Source organism: Fringilla coelebs (genome assembly GCF_963513975.1).
Source record: "Fringilla coelebs genome assembly, chromosome: 38".
NCBI classification, from domain to species: domain Eukaryota; kingdom Metazoa; phylum Chordata; class Aves; order Passeriformes; family Fringillidae; genus Fringilla; species Fringilla coelebs.
Window position 1 is genome coordinate 612,649 of NC_140064.1, and position 23,647 is coordinate 636,295.

The 23,647-nt window shown below is 65.0% G+C and overlaps 1 protein-coding gene across 2 annotated transcripts in view; it reads right to left on the minus strand.

The window, feature by feature from the left end:
- The window catches only part of CHD3 (chromodomain helicase DNA binding protein 3), a 62,430-nt gene that overhangs the window by 32,194 nt on the left and 6,589 nt on the right, over positions 1-23,647 (minus strand). The window contains exons 2-17 of one of the 2 annotated variants that reach the window (XM_084224441.1): positions 21,646-21,764; positions 20,784-20,972; positions 20,023-20,147; positions 18,209-18,447; positions 17,089-17,219; positions 16,067-16,202; positions 15,903-15,965; positions 14,379-14,557; positions 12,836-13,066; positions 11,480-11,677; positions 10,421-10,635; positions 6,077-6,208; positions 5,520-5,619; positions 4,100-4,291; positions 2,385-2,585; positions 593-730 (exon numbers count right to left, since the gene is read on the minus strand). In XM_084224441.1, coding sequence (XP_084080567.1) covers positions 593-730; positions 2,385-2,585; positions 4,100-4,291; positions 5,520-5,619; positions 6,077-6,208; positions 10,421-10,635; positions 11,480-11,677; positions 12,836-13,066; positions 14,379-14,557; positions 15,903-15,965; positions 16,067-16,202; positions 17,089-17,219; positions 18,209-18,447; positions 20,023-20,147; positions 20,784-20,972; positions 21,646-21,764 — 2,588 coding nt within the window. The remainder of the gene's footprint in view (positions 1-592; positions 731-2,384; positions 2,586-4,099; positions 4,292-5,519; positions 5,620-6,076; positions 6,209-10,420; positions 10,636-11,479; positions 11,678-12,835; positions 13,067-14,378; positions 14,558-15,902; positions 15,966-16,066; positions 16,203-17,088; positions 17,220-18,208; positions 18,448-20,022; positions 20,148-20,783; positions 20,973-21,645; positions 21,765-23,647) is intronic. The other variant, XM_084224442.1, reaches the window with a different exon arrangement.

Consider the following 23,647-nt stretch of genomic DNA (forward strand, 5'->3'; position numbering starts at 1 on the left):
CTGGGGTTTTGGGGTGTCCCCAGCCCCACACCCCGGTTTTGGGGTGTCCCCAGCCCCACGGATGGTTTTTGGGGTGCCCCCCACCTTGGACTGGTTGTTCTTGAGGTGATGAGCCTCATCCACCACCAGGCAGGTACCCAATAACCCCCCACCGACATCCCGGGGTTTTGGGGTGCCCCCAGCCCCATGCCGGGGTTTTGGGGTGTCCCCAGCCCCACGCCCAGGTTTTGGGGTGCCCCCAGCCCCACGCCCGGGTTTTGGGGTGCCCCTCACCCCCACGGATGGTTTTTGGGGTGCCCCCCACCTTGGACTGGCTGTTCTTGAGGTGGTGAGGCTCGTCCACCACCAGGCAGGTCCCAAACAACCCCCCACCCACATCCCGGGGTTCTGGGGTGTCCCCAGCCCCATGCCGGGGTTTTGGGGTGCCCCCCACCTTGGACTGGTTGTTCTTGAGGCGATGAGCCTCATCCACCACCAGGCAGGTGCCCAACAACCCCCACCCACATCCCCACATCCCCAGGTGTCCCCCACACCCATGGGTGGTTTTTGGGGTGCCCCCAGCCCCATGCCCGGGTTTTGGGGTGCCCCCCACCTTGGACTGGTTGTTCTTGAGGCGGTGGGCCTCGTCCACCACCAGGCAGGCCCAGCGGATGGAGCCCAGCGCCGCCTGGTCGATGGTGATGAGCTCGTAGGACGTCAGCAGCACGTGGAACTTCACCTGGGCCTCGCGCTGCGGGCACGGCGAGGGCTCAGGGGGACCCCAAAACGGGGCACGGCCCCACAGGGGACCCCAAAACGGGGGAAAACCCACAGGGAAACCCAAAACGGGGGAAAACCCCACAGGGAACCCCAAAACGGGGAAAAACCCACAGGGAACCCCAAAACGGGGGAAAACCCCACAGGGAACCCCAAAATGGGGGAAAAAATCCTACCCAGAACTCCCCAAACCCCACCCAGAACCCCAAATGGGGCAAGGCCCCACAGGGAACCCCAAAATGGGGAAGAAACCCCACAGGGAACCCCAAAACGGGGGAAAAACCCCACCCAGAACTCCCCAAATCCCACCCAAAACGGGGCACAGCCCCACAGGGAACCCCAAAACGGGGCACAGCCCCACAGGGAACCCCAAAATGGGGAAAAAACCCCACCCAGAACTCCCCAAACCCCAAAACAGGGCACGGCCCCACAGGGGACCCCAAAATGGGGAAAAACCCACAGGGAACACCAACACAGGGAAAAACCCACAGGGAACCCCAAAACGGGGGAAAAACCCCACCCAGAACTCCCCAAATCCAACCCAGAACCCCAAAACAGGGCACAGCCCCACAGGGAACCCCAAAACGGGGCACAGCCCCACAGGGAACCCCAAAACAGGGCACGGCCCCACAGGGAACCCCAAAACAGGGAAAAACCCCACAGGGAACCCCAAAATGGGGAAAAAACCCCACAGGGAACCCCAAAACTTGGAAAAACCCCACCCAGAACTCCCCAAACCCCACCCAGAACCCCAAATGGGGCAAAACCCCACAGGGAACCCCACAATGGGGAAAAACCCCACAGGGAACCCCAAAACGGGGGAAAAAACCACACCCAGAACTCCCCAAACCCCACCCAGAACCCCAAATGGGGCACAGCCCCACAGGGAACCCCACAATGGGGAAAAACCCACAGGGAACCCCAAAACGGGGGAAAAAATCCTACCCAGAACTCCCCAAATCCCACCCAGAACCCCAAAACGGGGCACAGCCCCACAGGGAACCCCAAAATGGGGAAAAACCCACAGGGAACCCCAAAACGGGGAAAAACCCCACAGGGAACCCCAAATCCCACCCAGAACCCCAAATGGGGCAAAACCCCACAGGGAACCCCACAATGGGGAAAAAACCCCACAGGGACCCCTAAAACTTGGAAAAACCCCACCCAGCACCCCAAGGTGACCCAAGTGTCCAGGTGCCACCACCCCCTTGTACACAAATGACCCAGGTATCCAGGTGCCACCCCAAGCTGTCCAGGTGCCACCCCCTGGTGCCACCCCAAGCTGTCCAGGTGCCACCCCCTGGTGCCACCCCCAGCTGTCCAGGTGCCACCCCCAGGTGCCACCGGCAGGTATCCAGGTGCCACCCCCTGTCCCCCAGGTAACACAATGTCCAGGTGCCACCCCCAGCTGTCCAGGTGCCACCTCGCTGTCCCCCAGGTGACACAAGTGCCACCCCCAGCTGTCCAGGTGCCACCCCCAGCTGTCCAGGTGTCACCCCACTGTCCCCCAGGTGACACAGGTGCCACCCCCAGGTGCCACCCCCAGCTGTCCATGTGCCACCCCGCTGTCCCCCACGTGCCACCGCCGTGTGTCACCGCAGGTGTCCCAGGTGTCCCCAGGCCCTCACCTTCATCTTGAAGGCCTTCTTGCCGCCCTTCATGGCGTTGTCGTCGAAGGAGAACTCGTTCTCGCGGATGATGGCCCTGCTGTCCTTGTCCCCCGTGTAGGTGACAACGTAGAAGGCCGGGGCCCACATCTGGAACTCGCGCTCCCAGTTGATGATGGTGGAGAGCGGCGCGCTGACGAGGAACGGGCCCTTGGTGTGGCCCTGGGGGACACTGTGTCACATGGGGACACGCCCTGGGGACACGGTGTCACACCACGGGGACGGGGACACGCCCTGGGGACACGCCCTGGGGACACTGTGTCACATGGGGACACGCCCTGGGGACACGGTGTCACACCACGGGGACAGGGGACATGCCCTGGGGACACTGTGTCACATGGGGACACGCCCTGGGGACACGGCGTCACACCACGGGGACGGGGACACGCCCTGGGGACACACCCTGGGGACACAGTGTCACACCACGGGGACAGGGGACACGCCCTGGGGACACGGTGTCACATGGGGACACGGGGATGGGCCCTTGGTGTGGCCCTGGGGACACTGTGTCACATGGGGACACGCCCTGGGGACACGGTGTCAAACCACGTGGACAGGGGACACGCCCTGGGGACACGGTGTCACACCACGGGGACAGGGGACACGCCCTGGGGACACTGTGTCACATGGGGACACGCCCTGGGGACACGGTGTCACACCACGGGGACAGGGGACACGCCCTGGGGACACTGTGTCACATGGGGACACGCCCTGGGGACACAGGTGACCCCAGTGACCACGTGGGTGACCCCAGTGACCACGTGGGTGACCCCAGTCCCACGTGGGTGACCCCAGTGACCCCAGTGACCATGTGGGTGACCCCAGTCCCACGTGGGTGACCCCAGTGACTATGTGGGTGACCCCAGTGACTATGTGGGTGACCCAGGCAGACGTGGGTGACCCCAGTGACCCCAGTGACCACGTGGGTGACCCCAGTGACCACGTGGGTGACCCCAGTCCCACGTGGGTGACCCCAGTGACCCCAGTGACCACGTGGGTGACCCCAGTCCCACATGGGTGACCCCAGTGACCACGTGGGTGACCCCAGTCCCACGTGGGTGACCCCAGTGACCACGTGGGTGACCCCAGTCCCACATGGGTGACCCCAGTGACCACGTGGGTGACCCCAGTCCCACGTGGGTGACCCCAGTCCCACATGGGTGACCCCAGGCCCACGTGGGTGACCCTGGTGACCATGTAGATGACCCCAGACCCACATGGATGACCCCAGGCCCACGTGGGTGACCCCAGTGACCATGTGGGTGACCCCAGTCCCACTTGGGTGACCCCAGTGACCCCAGTGACCACGTGGGTGACCCCAGGCCCACGTTGGTGACCCCAGTGACTATGTGGGTGACCCCAGACCCACATGGATGACCCCAGTGACCACGTGGGTGACCCCAGGCCCACGTTGGTGACCCCAGTGACTATGTGGGTGACCCCAGACCCACATGGATGACCCCAGGCCCACGTGGGTGACCCCAGTGACGATGTGGGTGACCCCAGTCCCACGTGGGTGACCCCAGTCCCACGTGGGTGACCCAGGCCCACATGGATGACCCCAGTGACCCCAGTCCCACGTGGGTGACCCCAGGCCCACGTGGGTGACCCCGGTGACCATGTGGGTGACCCCAGTCCCTCGTGGGTGACCCCAGCGCCCCGGCAGCCGCCCTCACCTCCTTGTAGAGCGAGTAGAGGAAGACGATGGTCTGGATGGTCTTGCCCAGCCCCATCTCGTCGGCCAGGATGGTGTCGGTGCTCTGCGCCCACGAGAAGCGCAGCCAGTTCAGCCCCTCCAGCTGGTACAGGTGCAGCGTGCCCCCCGTGGCCGTGATGAAGCGCGGCTGCGTCTCGTACTTCACCGTGGGCTGCGGGGACACGCCTGTCACCACGGGGGACACGCCACCCCCAACGCCCCCCCGGGGCTGGGAAGGGCGTGGGGGTGTGGGGGAGCTCAGGGGAATTGGGTTTGGGGGGGTTCAGGTGTTCAGGGCACCCCAAAAATCCACACAGAGCTGCACATGTCACAGGGCTCAGGTGGGCTCAGGGGAATTGGGTCTGGGGGGTTTCAGGTGCTCAGGGCACCCCAAAAATCCACACAGGGGGCTGGAGGTGTCACAGCGCTCAGGGGAATTGGGTCTGGGGGGTTCAGGTGTTCAGGGCACCCCAAAAACCCCCAAGGGGGGCTGGAGGTGTCACAGGGCTCAGGGGAATTGGGTCTGGGGGGGTTCAGGTGCTCAGGGCACCCCAAAAATCCACAGGGGGCTGGAGGTGTCACAGGGCTCAGGGGAATTGGGTCTGGGGGGATTCAGGTGTTCAGGGCACCCCAAAAATCCCCACGGGGGGCTGGAGGTGTCACAGGGTTCAGGGGAATTGGGTCTGGGGGGATTCAGGTGTTCAGGGCACCCCAAAAACCCATGGGGGGCTGGAGGTGTCACAGCACTCAGGTGGGCTCAGGGGAACCAGGTCTGGGGGGGTTCAGGTGTTCAGGGCACCCCAAAAATCCCCATAGGAGGCTGGAGGTGTCACAGCGCTCAGGTGGGCTCAGGGGAACCAGGTTTGGGGGGATTCAGGTGTTCAGGACACCCCAAAAACCCACACAGAGCTGGAGGTGACACAGGGCTCAGGGGAATTGGGTCTGGGGGGATTCAGGTGTTCAGGGCACCCCAAAAACCCACACAGAGCTGGACGTGTCAGAGGGCTCAGGTGTGTCACAGGAACTGGGTTTAGGGGGAACTCAGGGTACCCCAAAAACCCACAGGGGGCTGGAGGTGACACAGGGCTCAGGTGGGCTCAGGTGTGTCAGGGGAACCAGGTTTAGGGGGATTCAGGTGTTCAGGGATGTGCCCAAAGGTCCCTGTGGGGTTCCCCCAAGGTTTGGGGGTGCCCAGGTTTGGGGTGCCTGAGTTTGGCATGCTCAAGTTTGGGGTGCTCAGTTTTTGGGGTCTCCAGTTTTTGGGGTACCTGTGTTTGGGGGTGCTGGGGTTTAGGGGTGTTCAGTTTTTGGGGTCTCCAGTTTTTGGGGTGCCTGGGTTTGGGGGTGTTCAGGTTTGGGGTGCCCAGTTTTTGGGGTGCCCAGTTTTTGGGGTCACTCACATCGTTGGTGGGTGAGTCGGGGGGCCCCTCCCCCGGCGTCTCCTTCTTCTTCTTCTTGTAACGCCGGGGCTGGGCCGGGTCCTCCCCCATGAACACCTCCCTGGGGACACCAGGGGACACCAGGGGACATCAGGGGACATCAGGGACACGGGGGACAGGAGGAGACACCCTGTATCCCCAGTGTCCCTCTCAGTGTCCCCAGTGTCCCTCTCAGTGTCCCCAATGTCCCTCACCGGTGTTTCCAGCAGGCACATCCCTGTAACCCCAATGTCCCCTCAGTGTCCCTCCCAATGTCCCCAGTGTCCCTCACCGGTGTTTCCAGTAGGCACATCCCTGTAACCCTCATGTCCCCAATGTCCCTCCCAGTGTCCCCAGTGTCCCTCACCGGTGTTTCCAGTAGGCACATCCCTGTAACCCCAATGTCCCCAATGTCCCCTCAGTGTCCCTCCCAGTGTCCCCAGTGTCCCTCACCGGTGTTTCCAGTAGGCACATCCCTGTAACCCCAATGTCCCCAATGTCCCCTCAGTGTCCCTCCCAGTGTCCCCAATGTCCCTCACCGGTGTTTCCAGTAGGCCAGCTTGTGCAGGTCGTAGTCGGGGATGGGCATCTCGTCCTCCTCCCAGGTGGCCTGGTCGTAGGGCAGGTCCCGCCACTTCACCAGGTAGTGGTACTGCCCCTTCCGGTCCACGCTGCGCGGCACCGCGTCACCCGGGGCACGGGGACACCGTGGGGACAGCGGGGACACCACGGGGACACCACGGGGACACCCAGGGCACCGCGTCACCCAGGGCACGGGGACACCGTGGGGACAGCGGGGACACCACGGGGACACCACGGGGACAGCCAGGGCACCGTGTCACCCGGGGCACGGGGACACCACGGGGACACCCAGGGCACCGCATCACCCGGGGCATGGGGACACCGTGGGGACAGCGGGGACACCACGGGGACACCCAGGGACAGCGGGAACACAGCAGGGGACACCCAGGGCACCGCGTCACCCGGGGTACGGGGACACCGTGGGGACAGCGGGGACACCCAGGGACAGCGGGGACACCACGGGGACAGCCAGGGCACCGTGTCACCCGGGGCACGGGGACACCGTGGGGACAGCGGGGACACCGAGGGACAGCGGGGACACCATGGGGACAGCCAGGGCACTGCGTCACCTGGGACAGCGGGGACACCGTGTGGACAGCGGGGACACCACGGGGACACCCAGGGCACCGCGTCACCCGGGGCACGGGGACACCGTGGGGACAGCGGGGACACCACGGGGACAGCCAGGGCACTGCGTCACCCAGGGCACGGGGACACCATGGGGACAGCAGGGACACCACGGGGACACCCAGGGCACCGCGTCCCCCGGGCCACGGGGACACTGTGGGGACAGCGGGGACACCCAGGGACAGCGGGGACACCATGGGGACAGCCAGGGCACCGCATCACCCGGGGCACAGGGACACCGTGGGGACGGCGGGGACACCACGGGGACACCCAGGGCACCGCGTCACCCGGGGCACGGGGACACCACGGGGACAGCCAGGGCACCGCGTCACCCAGGGCACGGGGACACCGTGGGGACAGCGGGGACAGCACGGGGACAGCCAGGGCACCGCGTCACCCGGGACACGGGGACACCACGGGGACAGCGGGGACACCACGGGGACAGCCAGGGCACCGCGTCACCCGGGGCACAGGGACACCGTGGGGACAGCGGGGACAGCATGGGGACACCATGGGGACAGCCAGGGCACCGCGTCACCCGGGGACAGGGACACCATGGGGACAGCATGGGGACAGCATGGGGACAGCCAGGGCACTGCGTCACCCGGGCACAGGGACACCATGGGGACAGTGGGGACACCCAGGGCACAGGGACAGCAGGGACACCACGGGGACACCCAGGGCACTGCGTCACCTGGGGCACAGGGACACCACGGGGACACCCAGGGATAGCGGGGACACAGCAGGGACAGGAGGGACAAAGGGCACCCAAGGGCAGTGGGGGACAATGGGGGGCACAAGGGGACAACAGGGGGACAAGAGGCACCCAGGGGACAATGGGCAGCCAGGGGACAATGGAACAGTGGTGACACCGGGCACCCAAGGACATGTGGCACCATGGGGACATCAGGCACCCTGGGGACACCCACAGGGACAAGTGAGTGTCCCTAAGGGCACGGGGCACCCATGGGTGACACTGGGTATCCCTGGGGACACGGGGACAGCCAGCAGCAGTGAGGGACCCAGCAGGGAGTGTCACTGCCACCAGGGTGTGGGTGACAGCAGGGGACATGGAAGGGACACAAGTGCCACCAGGGGTCACCCGCTGTCACCGGCAGCATCGGCTGCCAGCAGGGACAGGGACACGTGGGGACACAGAAGGGACATGTGGAGGGGATGTGAGGTCACCTGGGGACATGGAGAGGACATGGGGACAGCTGGGGACACAGAATGTAAATGAGGCCACTTGGGGGCAGAGTCACACAGAGGTGACACGGGGTCACCTGGGGACAGGGACACTCACAGACAGGACATGGGGTCACCTGGGGACAGTGCCACATGGAGGTGACACCTGGGGACAGTGCCTGACCATCCCAGTGGGTGCTGGAGGGGCCCTTGGGGGACCCAGGGGTGCCCGGAATGTCCCCACGGGTGCCACCAGTGTCCCCAAACCCCGCCTTGGCCACTCCCCTCGGCCACCTGCTGTCTCCCTGTCCCCTGGGGATTTGGGAGTGCCCCAGGGGAATATGGGGTGGCCCAGGGGATATCTGGGGGTGCCCTGGGGGGATTTGGGGTTGTCCCAAGGGGGATTTGCCCTGGAGGATATTTGGGGGTGCACTGGGGGGGAATTTGGGGTGCCCTGGATGGGATTTGGGGTGTCCTGGAGGATATTGAGGGTGCCCTGGATGGGATTTGGGGTGCCCTGGATGGGATTTGGGGTCCCCGCACCGTCATCCACTCGGGTTTGATGCCGTGGTGGAAGAAGAAGCGCCCCAGGGAGATATCTGGGGGTGCCCTGGGGGGATTTGGGGTGCCCTGGAGGATATTTGGGGTGCCCTGGATGGGATTTGGGGTGCCCTGGAGGATATTTGGGGTGCCCTGGATGGGATTTGGGGTGCCCACCTGTGGTTGATGATGCGGTGCACCGTCATCCACTCGGGTTTGATGCCGTAGTGGTAGAAGTGCCCCAGGGGGATTTAGGGGTGCCCCGGGGAGATTTGGGGGTGCCCTGGAGGATATTTGGGGTGCCCCGAGGATATTTGGGGTGCCCTGGATGGGATCTGGGGTGCTGGGTCCCCGCCTGTGGTTGATGATGCCGTGCACCGTCATCCACTCAGGTTTGATGCCGTAGCAGTAGAAGCGCCCCAGGGGGATTTGGGGTGCCCCGGGGAGATTTTGGGGTGCCCTGGAGGATATTTGGGGTGCCCTGGAGGACATTTGGGGTGCCCTGGATGGGACTTGGGGTGCCCACCTGTGGTTGATGATGCGGTGCACCGTCATCCACTCGGGTTTGATGCCGTAGCGGTAGAAGCACCCCAGGGGGATTTAGGGGTGCCCCGGGGAGATTTTGGGGTGCCCTGGAGGATATTTGGGGTGCCCTGGATGGGATTTGGGGTGCCCTGGAGGATATTTGGGGTGCCCTGGATGGGATTTGGGGTGCCCACCTGTGGTTGATGATGCCGTGCACCGTCATCCACTCAGGTTTGATGCCGTAGCGGTAGAAGCGCCCCAGGGGGATTTCGGGGTGCCCCGGGGAGATTTTGGGGTGCCCTGGATGGGATTTGGGGTGCCCTGGAGGATATTTGGGGTGCCCTGGATGGGATTTGGGGTGCCCACCTGTGGTTGATGATGCGGTGCACCGTCATCCACTTGGGATTGATGCCGTAGCGGTAGAAGCGCCCCAGGGGGATTTAGGAGTGCCCCGGGGAGATTTGGGGGTGCCCTGGAGGATATTTGGGGTGCCCCGAGGATATTTGGGGTGCCCTGGATGGGATTTGGGGTGCCCACCTGTGGTTGATGATGCGGTGCACCGTCATCCACTCGGGTTTGATGCCGTAGCGGTAGAAGCACCCCAGGGGGATTTAGGGGTGCCCCGGGGAGATTTTGGGGTGCCCTGGAGGATATTTGGGGTGCCCTGGATGGGATTTGGGGTGCCCTGGAGGATATTTGGGGTGCCCTGGATGGGATTTGGGGTGCCCACCTGTGGTTGATGATGCCGTGCACCGTCATCCACTCAGGTTTGATGCCGTAGCGGTAGAAGCGCCCCAGGGGGATTTCGGGGTGCCCCGGGGAGATTTTGGGGTGCCCTGGATGGGATTTGGGGTGCCCTGGAGGATATTTGGGGTGCCCTGGATGGGATTTGGGGTGCCCACCTGTGGTTGATGATGCGGTGCACCGTCATCCACTTGGGATTGATGCCGTAGCGGTAGAAGCGCCCCAGGGGGATTTAGGAGTGCCCCGGGGAGATTTGGGGGTGCCCTGGAGGATATTTGGGGTGCCCCGAGGATATTTGGGGTGCCCTGGATGGGATTTGGGGTGCCCACCTGTGGTTGATGATGCGGTGCACCGTCATCCACTCGGGTTTGATGCCGTAGCGGTAGAAGCACCCCAGGGGGATTTAGGGGTGCCCCGGGGAGATTTTGGGGTGCCCTGGAGGATATTTGGGGGTGCCCTGGAGGATATTTGGGGTGCCCCGAGGATATTTGGGGTGCCCTGGATGGGATCTGGGGTGCTGGGTCCCCGCCTGTGGTTGATGATGCCGTGCACCGTCATCCACTCAGGTTTGATGCCGTAGCGGTAGAAGCGCCCCAGGGGGATTTCGGGGTGCCCCGGGGAGATTTTGGGGTGCCCTGGAGGATATTTGGGGTGCCCTGGATGGGATTTGGGGTCCCCACCTGTGGTTGATGATGCGGTGCACCGTCATCCACTCGGGTTTGATGCCGTAGCGGTAGAAGCGCTCCTCCATGCCCCCGAAAAGGGGGTCCCCCCCAGCCCCCCGCTTCTCGCTCTTGGGGTCGTCGTCCCCGGAGCCGTAGTCCAGGGGAGGGGGCTCGTCCATGTCGTTCTTCCGCTGGTAGTTCCGGTACATCACCAGGTGGAAGATCTCCAGCTGCGCCCCGAAATCAAAGGGGACACCCCAAAGTTAAAAGGGAACACCCCAAAGTTAAAGGAGGACAGCTCAAAGTTAGAGGGGGCACCCCAAAGTTAAAGGGGAGCATCCCGAAATTAGACACAGGATCCCAAAGTTTGGGGGGACACCCCAAAGTTAGAGGGGGCACCCCGAATTTAAAGACGAGCATCCCAAAATTAGACAGAGCATCCCAAAGTTAGAGAGGGCATCACAAAGTTTGGGGGGACACCCCAAAGTTGGAGGGGAAAACCCCAAAGTTAGAAGGGGCACCCCAAAGTTAGTTAGAGGGGAGCATCCCAAACTTAGACACAAGATCCCAAAATTAGAGGGGAGCACCTCAAAGTTGAGCCCCTGCAGTTGTTCAGCTGTCCCCCCAATACTTTGGGGAATCCCTCCAGGTTTTCGGGGTATCCCCCAATATTCTGGGGTCCCTCCCGATATTTTGGGGTCCCCCAGGTGTTTGGGGCCATACCTGCAGCTCTTTGATCCAGGAGCAGTGCCAGCAGGACAGCCCCACCTATCCTGAGCCCCACCCATGCTGAGCCCCCCCCATATTTTGGGGCGCTCCCCTATACTTTGGAGTATCCTCCCATACTTTAGGGTACCCCCCCCCCATATTTTGGGGTCCCCCCCGATGTTTTGGGGTGCCCCAGGTGTACCTGCAGCTCCTTGATCCAGGAGCAGTGCCAGTAGGACAGCCCCACCTATCCTGAGCCCCACCCTTGCTGAGCCCCCCCAGTTCTCCAGCTGTCCCCCCCAGACTTTGGGGTATCCCCCCCATATTTTGGGGTTCCCCCGATGTTTTGGGGCGCCCCAGGTGTACCTGCAGCTCCTTGATCCAGGAGCAGTGCCAGTAGGACAGCCCCACCCACTTGACGAAGAACTCGCGCTCGGAGCGGCCCTGCAGGGCCTGGGGGGGCCCCTCCTGGGCCTGGGGGGCCCCGGGGGCGGCCACGGGGGCGGGGGGCTCCCCCCAGCGCCAGTACAGGATCTTCTGCACGCGCCCCTTCAGCACCGGGCACTGCGGGGACAGGGGACACTGCTGGGGACACTGCTGGGGACACTGCTGGGGACACTGCTGGGGACATCCTGGGGCAGGGGGCGCAGGGCTGTGCCCCGAGGTGGGCTCTGCGCTGTCCCCGTGAGCTCACAGCGTCCCCATGTCCCCACATCCCACAGTGTCCCTATATCTCCCAATGTCCCCACAGTGTCCCCATGTCCCCCAATGTCCCCACAGTGTCCCCATGTGCCCCAAGGTTCCCATGTCCCCACGATGTCCCCATATCCCTGGAGTGTCCCCATGACCCCATGTCCCTGCATTCCCTTATGTGCCCATTGTCCCTATGTCCTGCCATACCCCTCCATGTCCCCATTGTCCCCATGTCCCCTGGTGTCCCCCCTGTCCCCCGGTACCGTGCAGCAGGGACAGAGCTACTCTCCGTTGGGGACCTTGGGCAGGGGCGGGTTCAGGCAGTGGATGTGGTAGGAGAACACTGCACACCCCCCATGTCCCCAGCGTCCCTAGTGTCCCTGCTGTCCCCAGTGTCTCCATGTCCCCCACACCCCCAATGTCCCCATGTCCCCAGTGTCCCCAGTGTCCCCTGGTACCGTGCAGCAGGGACAGAGCTACTCTCCGTTGGGGACCTCGGGCAGGGGCGGGTTCAGGCAGTGGATGTGGTAGGAGAACACTGCACACCCCCCATGTCCCCAGCGTCCCTAGTGTCCCCTGCTGTCCCCAGTGTCTCCATGTCCCCCACACCCCCAATGTCCCCATGTCCCCTGGTGTCCCCCCTGTGCCCCGGTACCGTGCAGCGGGGACAGAGCCACTCTCCGTTGGGGACCTCGGGCAGGGGCGGGTTCAGGCAGTGGATGTGGTACGAGGACACTACGCCCCTCCATGTCCCCAGTGTCCCCATGTCCCCCACACCCCCAGTGTCCCCAGTGTCCCCCGGTGTCCCCAGTGTCCCCATGTCCCCCACACCCCCAGTGTCCCCTGGTGTCCCTGTGTCCCCTGGTACCGTGCAGCAGGGACAGAGCCACTCTCCGTTGGGGACCTCGGGCAGGGGCGGGTTCAGGTAGTGGATGTGGTACGAGGACACTACACCCCCGCCATGTCCCCAGTGTCCCCATGTCCCCCACACCCCCAGTGTCCCCAGTGTCCCCAGTGTCCCCCCGGTACCGTGCAGCGGGGACAGAGCCACTCTCCGTTGGGGACCTCGGGCAGGGGCGGGTTCAGGCAGTGGATGTGGTACGAGGACACGCAGGCGTCGCAGCACAGCAGCTCGCCGCCGTCCTTGCACACGCGGCAGTACTCCATGTGGTCATCCTCCTCCTCCTTCTCACCCTCCTCCTCCTCCTCTTCCTCCTCCTCCTCCTCCTCCTTGGCCTCCCACTGCACGCCCTCCTTCTCCTGGGGATGGATCGGGGTCAGAGGGGTGACCCCAAACCTCCAGGGAATAACCCCAAAACAGCTCCTGGAGACCCCAAAACACCAGGGAATAACCCCAAAACAGCCCCTGGAGACCCCAAACTGCCAGGGAACGGTCCTAAAACAGCCCCAACACCATCCCAACACTCCAGGATGCCCGTAACCCCACCCAGGATGTCCCCAGTGCCCCCAGTCCCCTCCCAGTGCCCCCAGCCCCCTCCAGGATGCTCCCAGTACCCCCCAGTCCCCTCCCAGTGCCCCCCACTCCCCTCAGGATCCCCCTAGACCCTCCCTAGGATGCCCCTAGTGACCCCCAGTCCCTTCAGGATGCCCCTAAATGCCCCCCCCAGGATGCCCCCAGTGCCCCCCAACCCCCTCCCAGTGTCCCCCAGTCTCCTCAGGAAGCCTCCAATGCCCCCCAGTCCCCTCAGGACGCCCCTGGACCCTCCCCAGGATGCCCCCAGTGCCCCTCAGTCCCCCTCAGGACTCCCCTAGACCCCTCCAGGATGCCTCCAGTGACCCCCAGTCCCCCTCAGGACACCCCTGGACCCTCCTCAGGATGCCCCCAGTGCCTCCCAGTCCCCCTCAGGACACCCCTGGACCCCTCCAGGATGCCCCCAGTGCTCCCCAGGATGCCCCCAGTGCCCCCCAACCCCCTCCCAGTGACTCCCAGTCCCCTCAGGACACCCCTAGACCCTCCCCAGGATGTCCCCAGTGGCCCCCAGGCTGCCCTCAGTGCCCCCCAACCCCCTCGCAGTGCCCCCCAGTCCCTCCAGGATGCCCCCAGTGCCCCCCAGTCCCCTCCCAGTGCCTCCCAGTCCCCTCAGGACTCCCCTAGACCCTCCCCAGGATGCCCCCAGTGCCCCCCAGTCCCCCTCAGGACACCCCTGGACCCCTCCAGGATGCCCCCAGTCCCCTCCCAGTGCCCCCAGTGTCCCTCCAGGATGCCCCCAGTGCCCCCCAACCCCCTCCCAGTGCTCCCCAGTCCCTCCAGGATGTCCCCAGTGTCCCTCCAGGATGCCCCTGGTGCCCCCCGGTGCCCCCCAGTCCCTCCAGGATGCCCCCCAGTCCCTCCAGCATGCCCCCAGTGCCCCCCAACCCCCTCCCAGTCCCCTCAGGACTCCCCTAGACCCCTCCAGGATGCCCCCAGTGTCCCTCCAGGATGCCCCCAGTGCCCCCCAGTCCCTCCAGGATGCCCCCGGTGCCCCCCAGTGCCCCCCAGTCCCTCCAGGATGCCCCCAGTGCCCCCCAGTCCCTCCAGGACGCCCCCGGTGCCCCCCGGTGCCCCGCTCACGCAGTGGGGGCAGCTCCAGCGTCCCTCGGGGGCGCGGTCCAGCTCGGGGTCCAGGCACACCAGGTGGTAGGCGCGGGGACAGGTGTCACACAGGATGATCTCCCCGCCCTGCTGGCACACCTCGCAGTAGTCCTGGTGGTCGGTCTCGTAGCCATCGCCCTCCTCCTCCGGGCCCGGCCCTGCGGGGACAGGGACACGGCTGTCACCGCTGTCACCCTGTCACTGCTGCCACCATGGCCACTGTGCCCCCTCAGAGGGTGTGGGGGGCAATGGGGGCACTGGGGACAGGGATGGGGACATGGGGACACTGGGGGAACTGGGGATGGGGTCACTGGGGGAACTGGGGACAGGGATGAGGTCACTGGGGGAACTGGGGACAGGGATGGGGACATGGGGACACTGGGGACACTGCAGGAAGTGGGGACAGGGATGGGGACATGAGGACACTGGGGACAGGGATGGGGACACTGCAGGAACTGGGGACAGGGATGGGGACATGAGGACACTGGGGACAGGGATGGGGACACTGCAGGAACTGGGGACAGGGATGGGGACATGAGGACACTGGGGACAGGGATGGGGACACTGCAGGAACTGGGGACAGGGATGGGGACATGGGGACACTGGGGGAACCGGGGATGGGGACACTGCAGGAACTGGGGACAGGGATGGGGACATGGGGACACTGGGGGAACTGGGGATGGGGACACTGCAGGAACTGGGGACAGGGATGGGGACATGGGGACACTGAGGGAATTGGGGATGGGGATACTGGGGGAACCGGGGACAGGGATGGGGACATGGGGACACTGAGGGAATTGGGGATGGGGATACTGGGGGAACCGGGGACAGGGATGGGGACACTGCAGGAACTGGGGACAGGGATGGGGACATGGGGACACTGGGGGAACTGGGGATGGGGACATGGGGACACTGAGGGAATTGGGGATGGGGACACTGCAGGAACTGGGCACAGGGATGGGGTCACTGGGGGAACTGGGGACAGGGATGGGGACATGGGGACACTGGAGGAACCAGGGATGGGGACACTGCAGGAACTGGGGACAGGAGGCTCGGGGGTGGGGACATGGGGACACTGGGAACAGAGAGATGGGGGCACTGGAGACAAGGATGGGGACATGGGGACACTGGGAATAGAGGCATGGGGGACAGGGGGCTGAGGTGATGAGGACATGGGGACACTGGGAACAGCAGGATGGAGGAACTGGGGACAGAGCTGGGGACAGAGCTGGGGACAGAGCTGGGGACACTGGGGACTTGGTGACAGGGTTGGGGACACAGGGACAGGGCTGAGGACATGGGAACAGGGTTGGGGACATGGGACAGGTCTGGTGACACCTTGGGGACACCCCTCAAATGACACTGTGGGCTGGGGACCCCCCCAGCCACCACCACCAGGCTGGAGACAGAGACAGAACCACAGCCCCCGCTCGGGGTGGGGGGGACACCCGTGGGGGCTTGGGGACCCCGGGTGACACCTTGGGGACACTTGGGGTGTCTCACCGTGCGCGGGCGCCGTGCCCGTCCCCACGGGGCCGCGCTCCCGGCCCGGCCCGGCGCCGGGGGCTGCAAGGAGAGACGGGGGGAGGGGACACGGGGACGTCACCCGGCCGTCCCCGGTGGGTGGTGGCACCCGGGGACACTTGGGGACACTTGGGGACGCTCACCCTTCTTCTTCTTGCGCCCGGGGCGGCCCCGCTTGAGCTTCTTGAGGCGCGTGGTGGGGTCGGGGCGGGGGGCGGCCCCCAGCACCCCGGGGCTCTCGGCGTCGGACTCCTCCTCGGCCTCGCCCGCGTCCTCGCTCTGCACGGGGACAGGGGGACAGGGGGACAGTGGGGACAGTGGGGACAGCAGGAGACAGCGGGGACAGCAGGGGACAGCAGGAGACAGCAGGGGATAGCGGGGACAGCGGGGACAGAGGGGGACAGAGGGGGACAGAGGGGCACAGCGGGGACAGAGGGGGACAGAGGGGACAGAGGGGGACAGCAGGGACAGCGGGGACAGCGGGGACAGCGGGGACAGCAGGAGACAGCGGGGACAGCAGGGGACAGCAGGAGACAGTGGGGATAGCGGGGACAGCGGGGACAGAGGGGGACAGAGGGGGACAGCGGGGACAGAGGGGGACAGAGGGGACAGAGGGGGACAGCAGGGACAGCGGGGACAGCGGGGACAGCAGGGGACAGCGGGGACAGCGGGGACAGCAGGGGACAGCAAGGGACAGCGGGGACAGCGGGGACAGCGGGGACAGCGGGGACAGCGGGGGACAGCGGGGACAGCGGGGACAGCGGGTCACCAGGGGACAGTGGGGACAAGTGCCCCATCCCATGTGCCCATCCTCAGTGTCCCTGTCCCTGGGTGTCCCCACTCTCAGTGTCCCCAGTGCTCCCAGTGCCCCCTGCTCTGTCCCCCAGTGTCCCCAGGCCCCCCCTGCTCTCTCCCCCAGTGTCCCCAGGCCCCCCCTGCCCTGCCCCCAGTGTCCCCAGTGTCCCCTGCCCTGTTCCCCAGTGTTCCCAGTGTCCCCAGGCCTCCCCTGCCCTGTCCCCCAGTGTCCCCAGTGCCCCTGCCCTGTTCCCCAGTGCCCCCTGCTCTGTCCCTCAGCATCCCCAGTGCCCCCTGCCCTGTTCCCCAGTGCTCCCAGTGCCCCCTGCCCTGTCCCCCAGTGTCCCCAGTGTCCCTCAGGGGGACTCACCGAGCTGCTCTTCTTGCGTTTGCCTCCCAGTACTCCCAGTTTGATCTTGAGCGGGGCCATCTTCCTGCCCTTCATCTTCCTCTTCAGCTCGGGCACCCGCGGGCTCTTGCTGCGCTTCTTGTGCCCGGGGCCTGGGGGGCACGGGGGGTCAGGGACCCCAAAACCACCACAGGAACCCCCCAAATGACCCCAGAGACTCCAAACCACCACAAGAAGCACAAACCGTCCTAGGGATCCCCCAAACCCCCACAGGGACCCCCCAAACAACCCCAGGGATCCCCAAGTCCACACCAGGGACCCCCAAACCACCCCAGTGACCCCTCAACACCCCCCAGTAACCCCCCAAACGCCCCAGTAACTCCCACACCCCCCATCAATGACCCCCCCAGAGCCGGGGGTACCCCCAAACCCCCCCCAGTAACCCCCCAAACCCCCCCAGTAACCCCCACACCCCCCAGCGGTGACCCCCCAGAGCCGGGGGTACCCCCAAACCCCCCCCAGTAACCTCCCAAACCCCCCCCAGTAACACCCAACTCCCCCCCACTAACCCCCAAACCCCTCAGTAACCCCCCAGTAACCCCCCAGTAACCCCCCAAACCCCCCCCACTAACCCTCCAAACCCCCCCCAGTAACCCCCAAAACCCCCAAAGCCTCCAGTAACCCCCCCAAACCCCCCCAGTAACCCCCATACCCCCCATCAATGACCCCCCCAGATCCGGGGGTACCCCCAAACCCCCCAGTAACCCCCCCAAACCCCCCCAGTAACCCCCAACCCCCCAGCGGTGACCCCCCAGAGCCGGGGGTACCCCCAAACCCCCCCCAGTAACCCCCACATCCCCCATCAATGACCCCCCCAGAGCCGGGGGTACCCTCAAACCCCCCAGTAACCCCCAAACCCCTACAGTAACCCCCAAACCCCCTCAGTAACCCCCCCCAAACCTCCCCAGTAACCCCCAAACCCCTCACAGTAACCCCTCAACCCCCCCAGTAACCCCCCCAAACCCCCCAGAGCCGGGGGTACCCCCAAACCCCCCCCAGTAACCCCCCAAACCCCCCATCAATGACCCCCCCAGAGCCGGGGGTGCCCCCAGCCCCCCTCAGGCTGGGGAGGGGTCCCCACCTTTGCCCTCCTTGGTCTTGGCCTTGCGCAGGGGCGGCGGCGGCGCCTCGGGGGCCACGGCGGCCACGGCTGCCGACACCTGCTCGGCCACGGCGGCCGCTGCTGCCGCTGCAGCCGCGGCCACGGCGGCGGCCGAGCCCTTGAAGGGGTTGTTGGCGCTGAACTCCCTCCACTTGGCCCCCAGGATGGTCATCATCTTGGACATGGGGATCTTGGGGTTCTTCTTGGCGATCAGGGGCCTGCAGGGGGTGGGGGGAGGTGGGATGGGGGGGCAAAGGGGTGAGGGGGGTGTTGGGGTCGGCAGGGAGGGAAGAGCTCTGGGCATTGTGGGGTGGCCTGATGGCCACAGAGTGGCCTGGGGTGGCCCAGGGTCACTCAGTATGGTGCCTGTGGTCACTCGGGATCCAGGGGTGGCCCTGGGGTCACCCAGGATCCCAGGATGGTCCCTGGGGTCACCCAGGATCCCTGGATGGCCCTGGGGTCACTCAGGATGGTGCCTGGGGTCACCCAGGATGGCCCTGGAGTCACTCAGGGTCCCTGGGGTCACCCAGGATGGCCCTGGAGTCACTCAGGATGGCCCTGGGGTCACTCGGGATGGTGCCTGGGGTCACCCAGGATGGCCCTGGAGTCACTCAGGATGGCCCTGGGGTCACTCGGGATGGTGCCTGGGGTCACCCAGGATGGCCCTGGAGTCACTCAGGATGGCCCTGGGGTCACTCAGGGTCCCTGGGGTCACTCAGGATCTAGGGGGGGCCCAGGGTCACTCAGGATCCCTGGGGTCACTCAGGATGGTCCCTGGGGTCACTCAAGATCCAGAGGTGGCCCTGGGGTCACTCAGGGTCCCTGGGGTCACTCAGGATCCCAGGATGGCCCTGGGGTCACTCAGGATGGCCCTGGGGTCACTCAGGATTCCTGGGGTCACTCAGGATCCAGGGGTGGCCCTGGGGTCACTCAGGGTCCCTGGGGTCACTCGGGATGGTGCCTGGGGTTACCCAGGATGGCCCTGGAGTCACTCAGGGACCCTGGGGTCACCCAGGATGGCCCTGGAGTCACTCAGGGTCCCTGGGGTCACTCGGGATGGTGCCTGGGGTCACCCAGGATGGCCCTGGAGTCACTCAGGGACCCTGGGGTCACCCAGGATGGCCCTGGAGTCACTCAGGGTCCCTGGGGTCACCCAGGATGGTGCCTGGGGTCACTCGGGATCCAGGGGTGGCCCTGGGGTCACTCAGGGTCCCTGGGGTCACTCAGGATCCCAGGATGGCCCTGGGGTCACCCAGGATGGCCCTGGGGTCACTCAGGGTCCCTGCGGTCACTCAGGATCTAGGGGGGGCCCAGGGTCACTCAGGATCCCTGGGGTCACTTGGGATCCCAGGATGGCCCTGGGGTCACTCAGGGTCCCTGGGGTCACTCAGGATCCCTGGGGTCACTCGGGATCCAGGGGTGGCCCTGGGGTCACTCAGGATCCCTGGGGTCACTCAGGATGGTCCCTGGGGTCACTCAGGATCCCTGGGGTCACTCAAGATCCAGCGGTGGCCCTGGGGTCACTCAGGATGGTCCCTGGGGTCACTCAAGATCCAGAGGTGGCCCTGGGGTCACTCAGGACGCACCCAAACAGCCAGAGGGACCCCCAGGACACCTGAGGCACCCCCCAAACACCCAGAGGGATTCTCAGAACCCCCAAGGTGTCACCCAAACATCCAGAGGGACCCTCAGGAGCCCCAAGGTGTCACCCAAACACCCAGAGGCACCCTCAGGGTGCCCCCCAAACACCCAAAGGGACCCCCAGGACCCAGCCAGGGTGCCCCCAGCCCCACCTCATGAACTGGCTGAAGGCCTTGTAGTTGGTGAGGGTGTGATAATCCTCCTCGGTGAACACGTGGTCCACGTCCTCCAGCCCCCAGGCCCCCAGCAGCTGCGCCGAGGATTTCTGCTCCACTGCCTGCTCGGGGACAGGGGGGGACACCAGGGGGACATGGGGACACCGGGGGGACACCATGGGGATGGAGCAGGACAGGGAGAAACACCAGGAACAGGGACAGAGAGCAGGAGAAGGAAACACGTCACCTGTCGGGACCCCTGAAGGTCACAATGACATAGGGGTGATGGGACCCCCACGAGGACCAGAGGGGAGATGGGACCCCCCTGTGGGAACCCAAGGGGTTTTGGGACCACCACAGGGACCCACACAAGGACAGAACCCCCATGAGGACCCCACACAGGTGATGGGACCCCACAAGATGCCGGGATCCCCATAAAAACCCCCCACAAGTGTTGGGACCCCCATGAGGACCCCACACAGTTACAGAACCCCAAAAGGTGTTGGGATCCCTTTGAGGACACCACAAAGGTGTTGGGGACCCCCATGAGGACCCCCCCCCAAGTGTTAGGACCCCCATGAAGACCCTACACAGTGACAGAACCCCCAAAAGGTGTTGGGACCCCCACAGAACCCCACAAAGGTATCGGGACCCCCACAGAACCCCCCACAGGTGCTGGGCCCCCCCCAGAACCCCCAATTCCCTGCACAGGGGGTGCCCCAAGTGCCCCCCAGCCCGGGATGCCCCCCAGGCCGTACCTTGACCTTCTGTCCCCCCTCATCATCGGCCTTTTTCCGCCTCTTGGTTTTCTTCTCCTTCTTCTCGCGGTGCTTCCGCCGCCGCTTCCGCGCCGCCCCGCCCGAGTCGCTGCCACCGCTCTCCGACTTCTCCCGGTACTCCTCCCGTTGGTACTCGTCCCTCTCGGACTCCAGCTCATCCTCGCTCACCTGGGGCACCCCAAAAACACCCCAAAAACTGTCACCAACCCTGAGAGCCCCCCTCAGTCATCCTGACAGCACCCCTCAGTAACCCCGAGAGCCCTGAACCACTCCCGGTACTCCCCCCGTGGGTACTCATCCCTCTCCGACTCCAGCTCATCCTCGCTCACCTGGGCACCCCAAAAACACCCCAAAATACCCCAAAAATACCCCAAAACTGTCAGTGACCCTGAGAGCCCCCTTTGGTCACCCTGAGACCCCCCCTCAGTCACCCTTAGAGCCCTGAACCACACCAGGACCCCCTGAATCACACCCAGCACTCCCCCCGTGGGTACTCGCCCCTCTCCGACTCCAGCCCATCCTCGCTCACCTGGGCACCCCAAAACCACCCCCAAATACCCCAAAAACACCCCAAAAATACCCCAAAACTGTCACTGACCCTGAGAGCCCCCCTCAGTCACACCAGATCCCTGTCAGCCACCCTCAGAACCCCACCAGTCATCCCAGAGCCCCCCATCAGCCACCCCCAAGCCATCACCTGCCCCCAGACCCTGTCAGCTGTCCCTTATCACTGTCAGCTGTCCCTAAGGGCCTGTCACCTGTCCCTGACCCCACCCATTGTCCCCAGACCCTGTCCCTGTCCCCAGACCTGTCCCCTGTCCCTGAGCCCAGCAGCACCCACCAGTTTTTTCCGTTTCCGGGGTTTTCCGGGTTTGTTTTCCTTCTGTTTCCGGGGGCCTCTTTTCTTCTTCTTCACCCCCAGGGCCCCCTCGAGACCCCGCAGCAGCTCCTCGTCACCATCTGTGGGGACACAGTGGCATCAGCCATGGGGACAGGGACAGGATGGGGACAGGGATGGGGACAAGGGCTGGATGAGAACAGGGACACGATGGGGACAGGGATGAGGACACAGACAAGGGCAGGATGGGGATAGAATGGGGACAGGGACAGCAGTGTCACCATCACAGCGACCAAACACCGGTGTCACCGTGACGTGATGGTGACCAACTGATGGCAGAGCATTCCCCAAACCTCACGTGGGGACAGTGGTGACAGCAGTGACACTATGACAGCGACCAAACAGCAGCAGAGCATTCCCCAGCTCTCACTCAGGGGACAGCAGTGACAGTGACCAAGCACTGGTGACACTGTGACAGTGACCAAGTGATGGCAGAGCATTTCCCAGCCACTGGGCCCAGGGGACAGCAGTGACACCGTGACAGTGACCAAAGGATGGCAGAGCATTCCCCAGCTCTCACTCTGGGGACAGCAGTGTCACCATGACAGTGACCAAAGGATGGCAGAGGATTCCCTCACCCTCACGTGGGGACAGCAGTGACACCGTGACAGCGACCAAACAACAGCAGAGCATTCCCCAGCTCTCACTCTGGGGACACTGGTGACACTGTGACAGTGACCAAAGGATGGCAGAGCATTCCCCAGCTCCCACTCTGGGGACAGCAGTGACACTGTGACAGTGACTGATGGATGGCAGAGGATTCCCAAAGGGCTCAGCCCAAGGGACAGCAGTGTCACCGTGACAGTGACCAAGCACTGGTGTCACCATGACAGTGACCAAATGATGGCAGAGCATTTCCCAGCCACTGGGCTCAGGGGACAGCAGTGACACCGTGACAGTGACCAAACAGCAGCAGAGCATTCCCCAGCTCTCACTCTGGGGACACTGGTGACACTGTGACAGTGACCAAGTGATGACAGAGCATTCCCCAGCTCTCACTCTGGGGACAGCAGTGTCACCAGGACAGTGACTGATGGATGGCAGAGGATTCCCCAGCCAGTGGGCCCAGGGGACAGCAGTGACACCGTGACAGTGACCAAGCACTGGTGACACCGTGACAGTGACCAAGTGATGGCAGAGCATTCCCCAGCCCTCACTCTGGGGACAGCGGTGTCACCGTGACAGTGACCAAGCACTGGTGACACCGTGACAGTGACCAACCAATGGCAGAGCATTCCCCAGCTCTCACTCTGGGGACAGCGGTGTCACCAGCCGCCAGCAGAGGATTCCCCAACCCCTCACATGGGGACACCGGTGTCACGGTGACGGTGACCAACCGCCAGCAGAGGATTTCCCAAGCCCTTGGCCGAGGGCCACCGGCATCCCCTTGTGACAGGGGCCACCGCGCATTCCCGCGGCCCGTTGTCCCCGGGGCGGTGACACCGCATCCGTGTCACGGCCCCGGCTGTTCCCGCCGCTCTGGCAGCCGCCCGGGGTGACGCCGGCGACAGAGAGGTGTCACATCTGCCAGCCGCTGGCACGGCCCCCGCCCGCCGCGTGCCGGTGCCCCGCGGGTCCCCCGCGCTGTCACCCGTAAATCACCCCGGGGGTGTCCCCAGGGGGACACACGCGCACACACGGGTAGCGGGGGGGTGACAGCGGGTGCCAAGCTTGGCGTGGGGACAGGAAGCAACACCCGGCGCCGCCGGGGTCACATTCCAGCCTAATCCCTTGGCACCGCCGCCTGCCAGCCCCGGGCGGCCGGGCCGGGCGCCGGGACCACCGGCAGCGCCGACCCCGCGGGGGCGAAAAGCCCAAATCCTCCCTTTTTCCGCCCGTTTTTTACCATGGCGGCGGCGCCGAGGCCCAGCCCGCCCTGGTCCCCCCCCCCCTCCCCCTCCCCGCTCCTCGCTTTTCCAAATTCCCCTTTTCGCTGCTTTTTCAA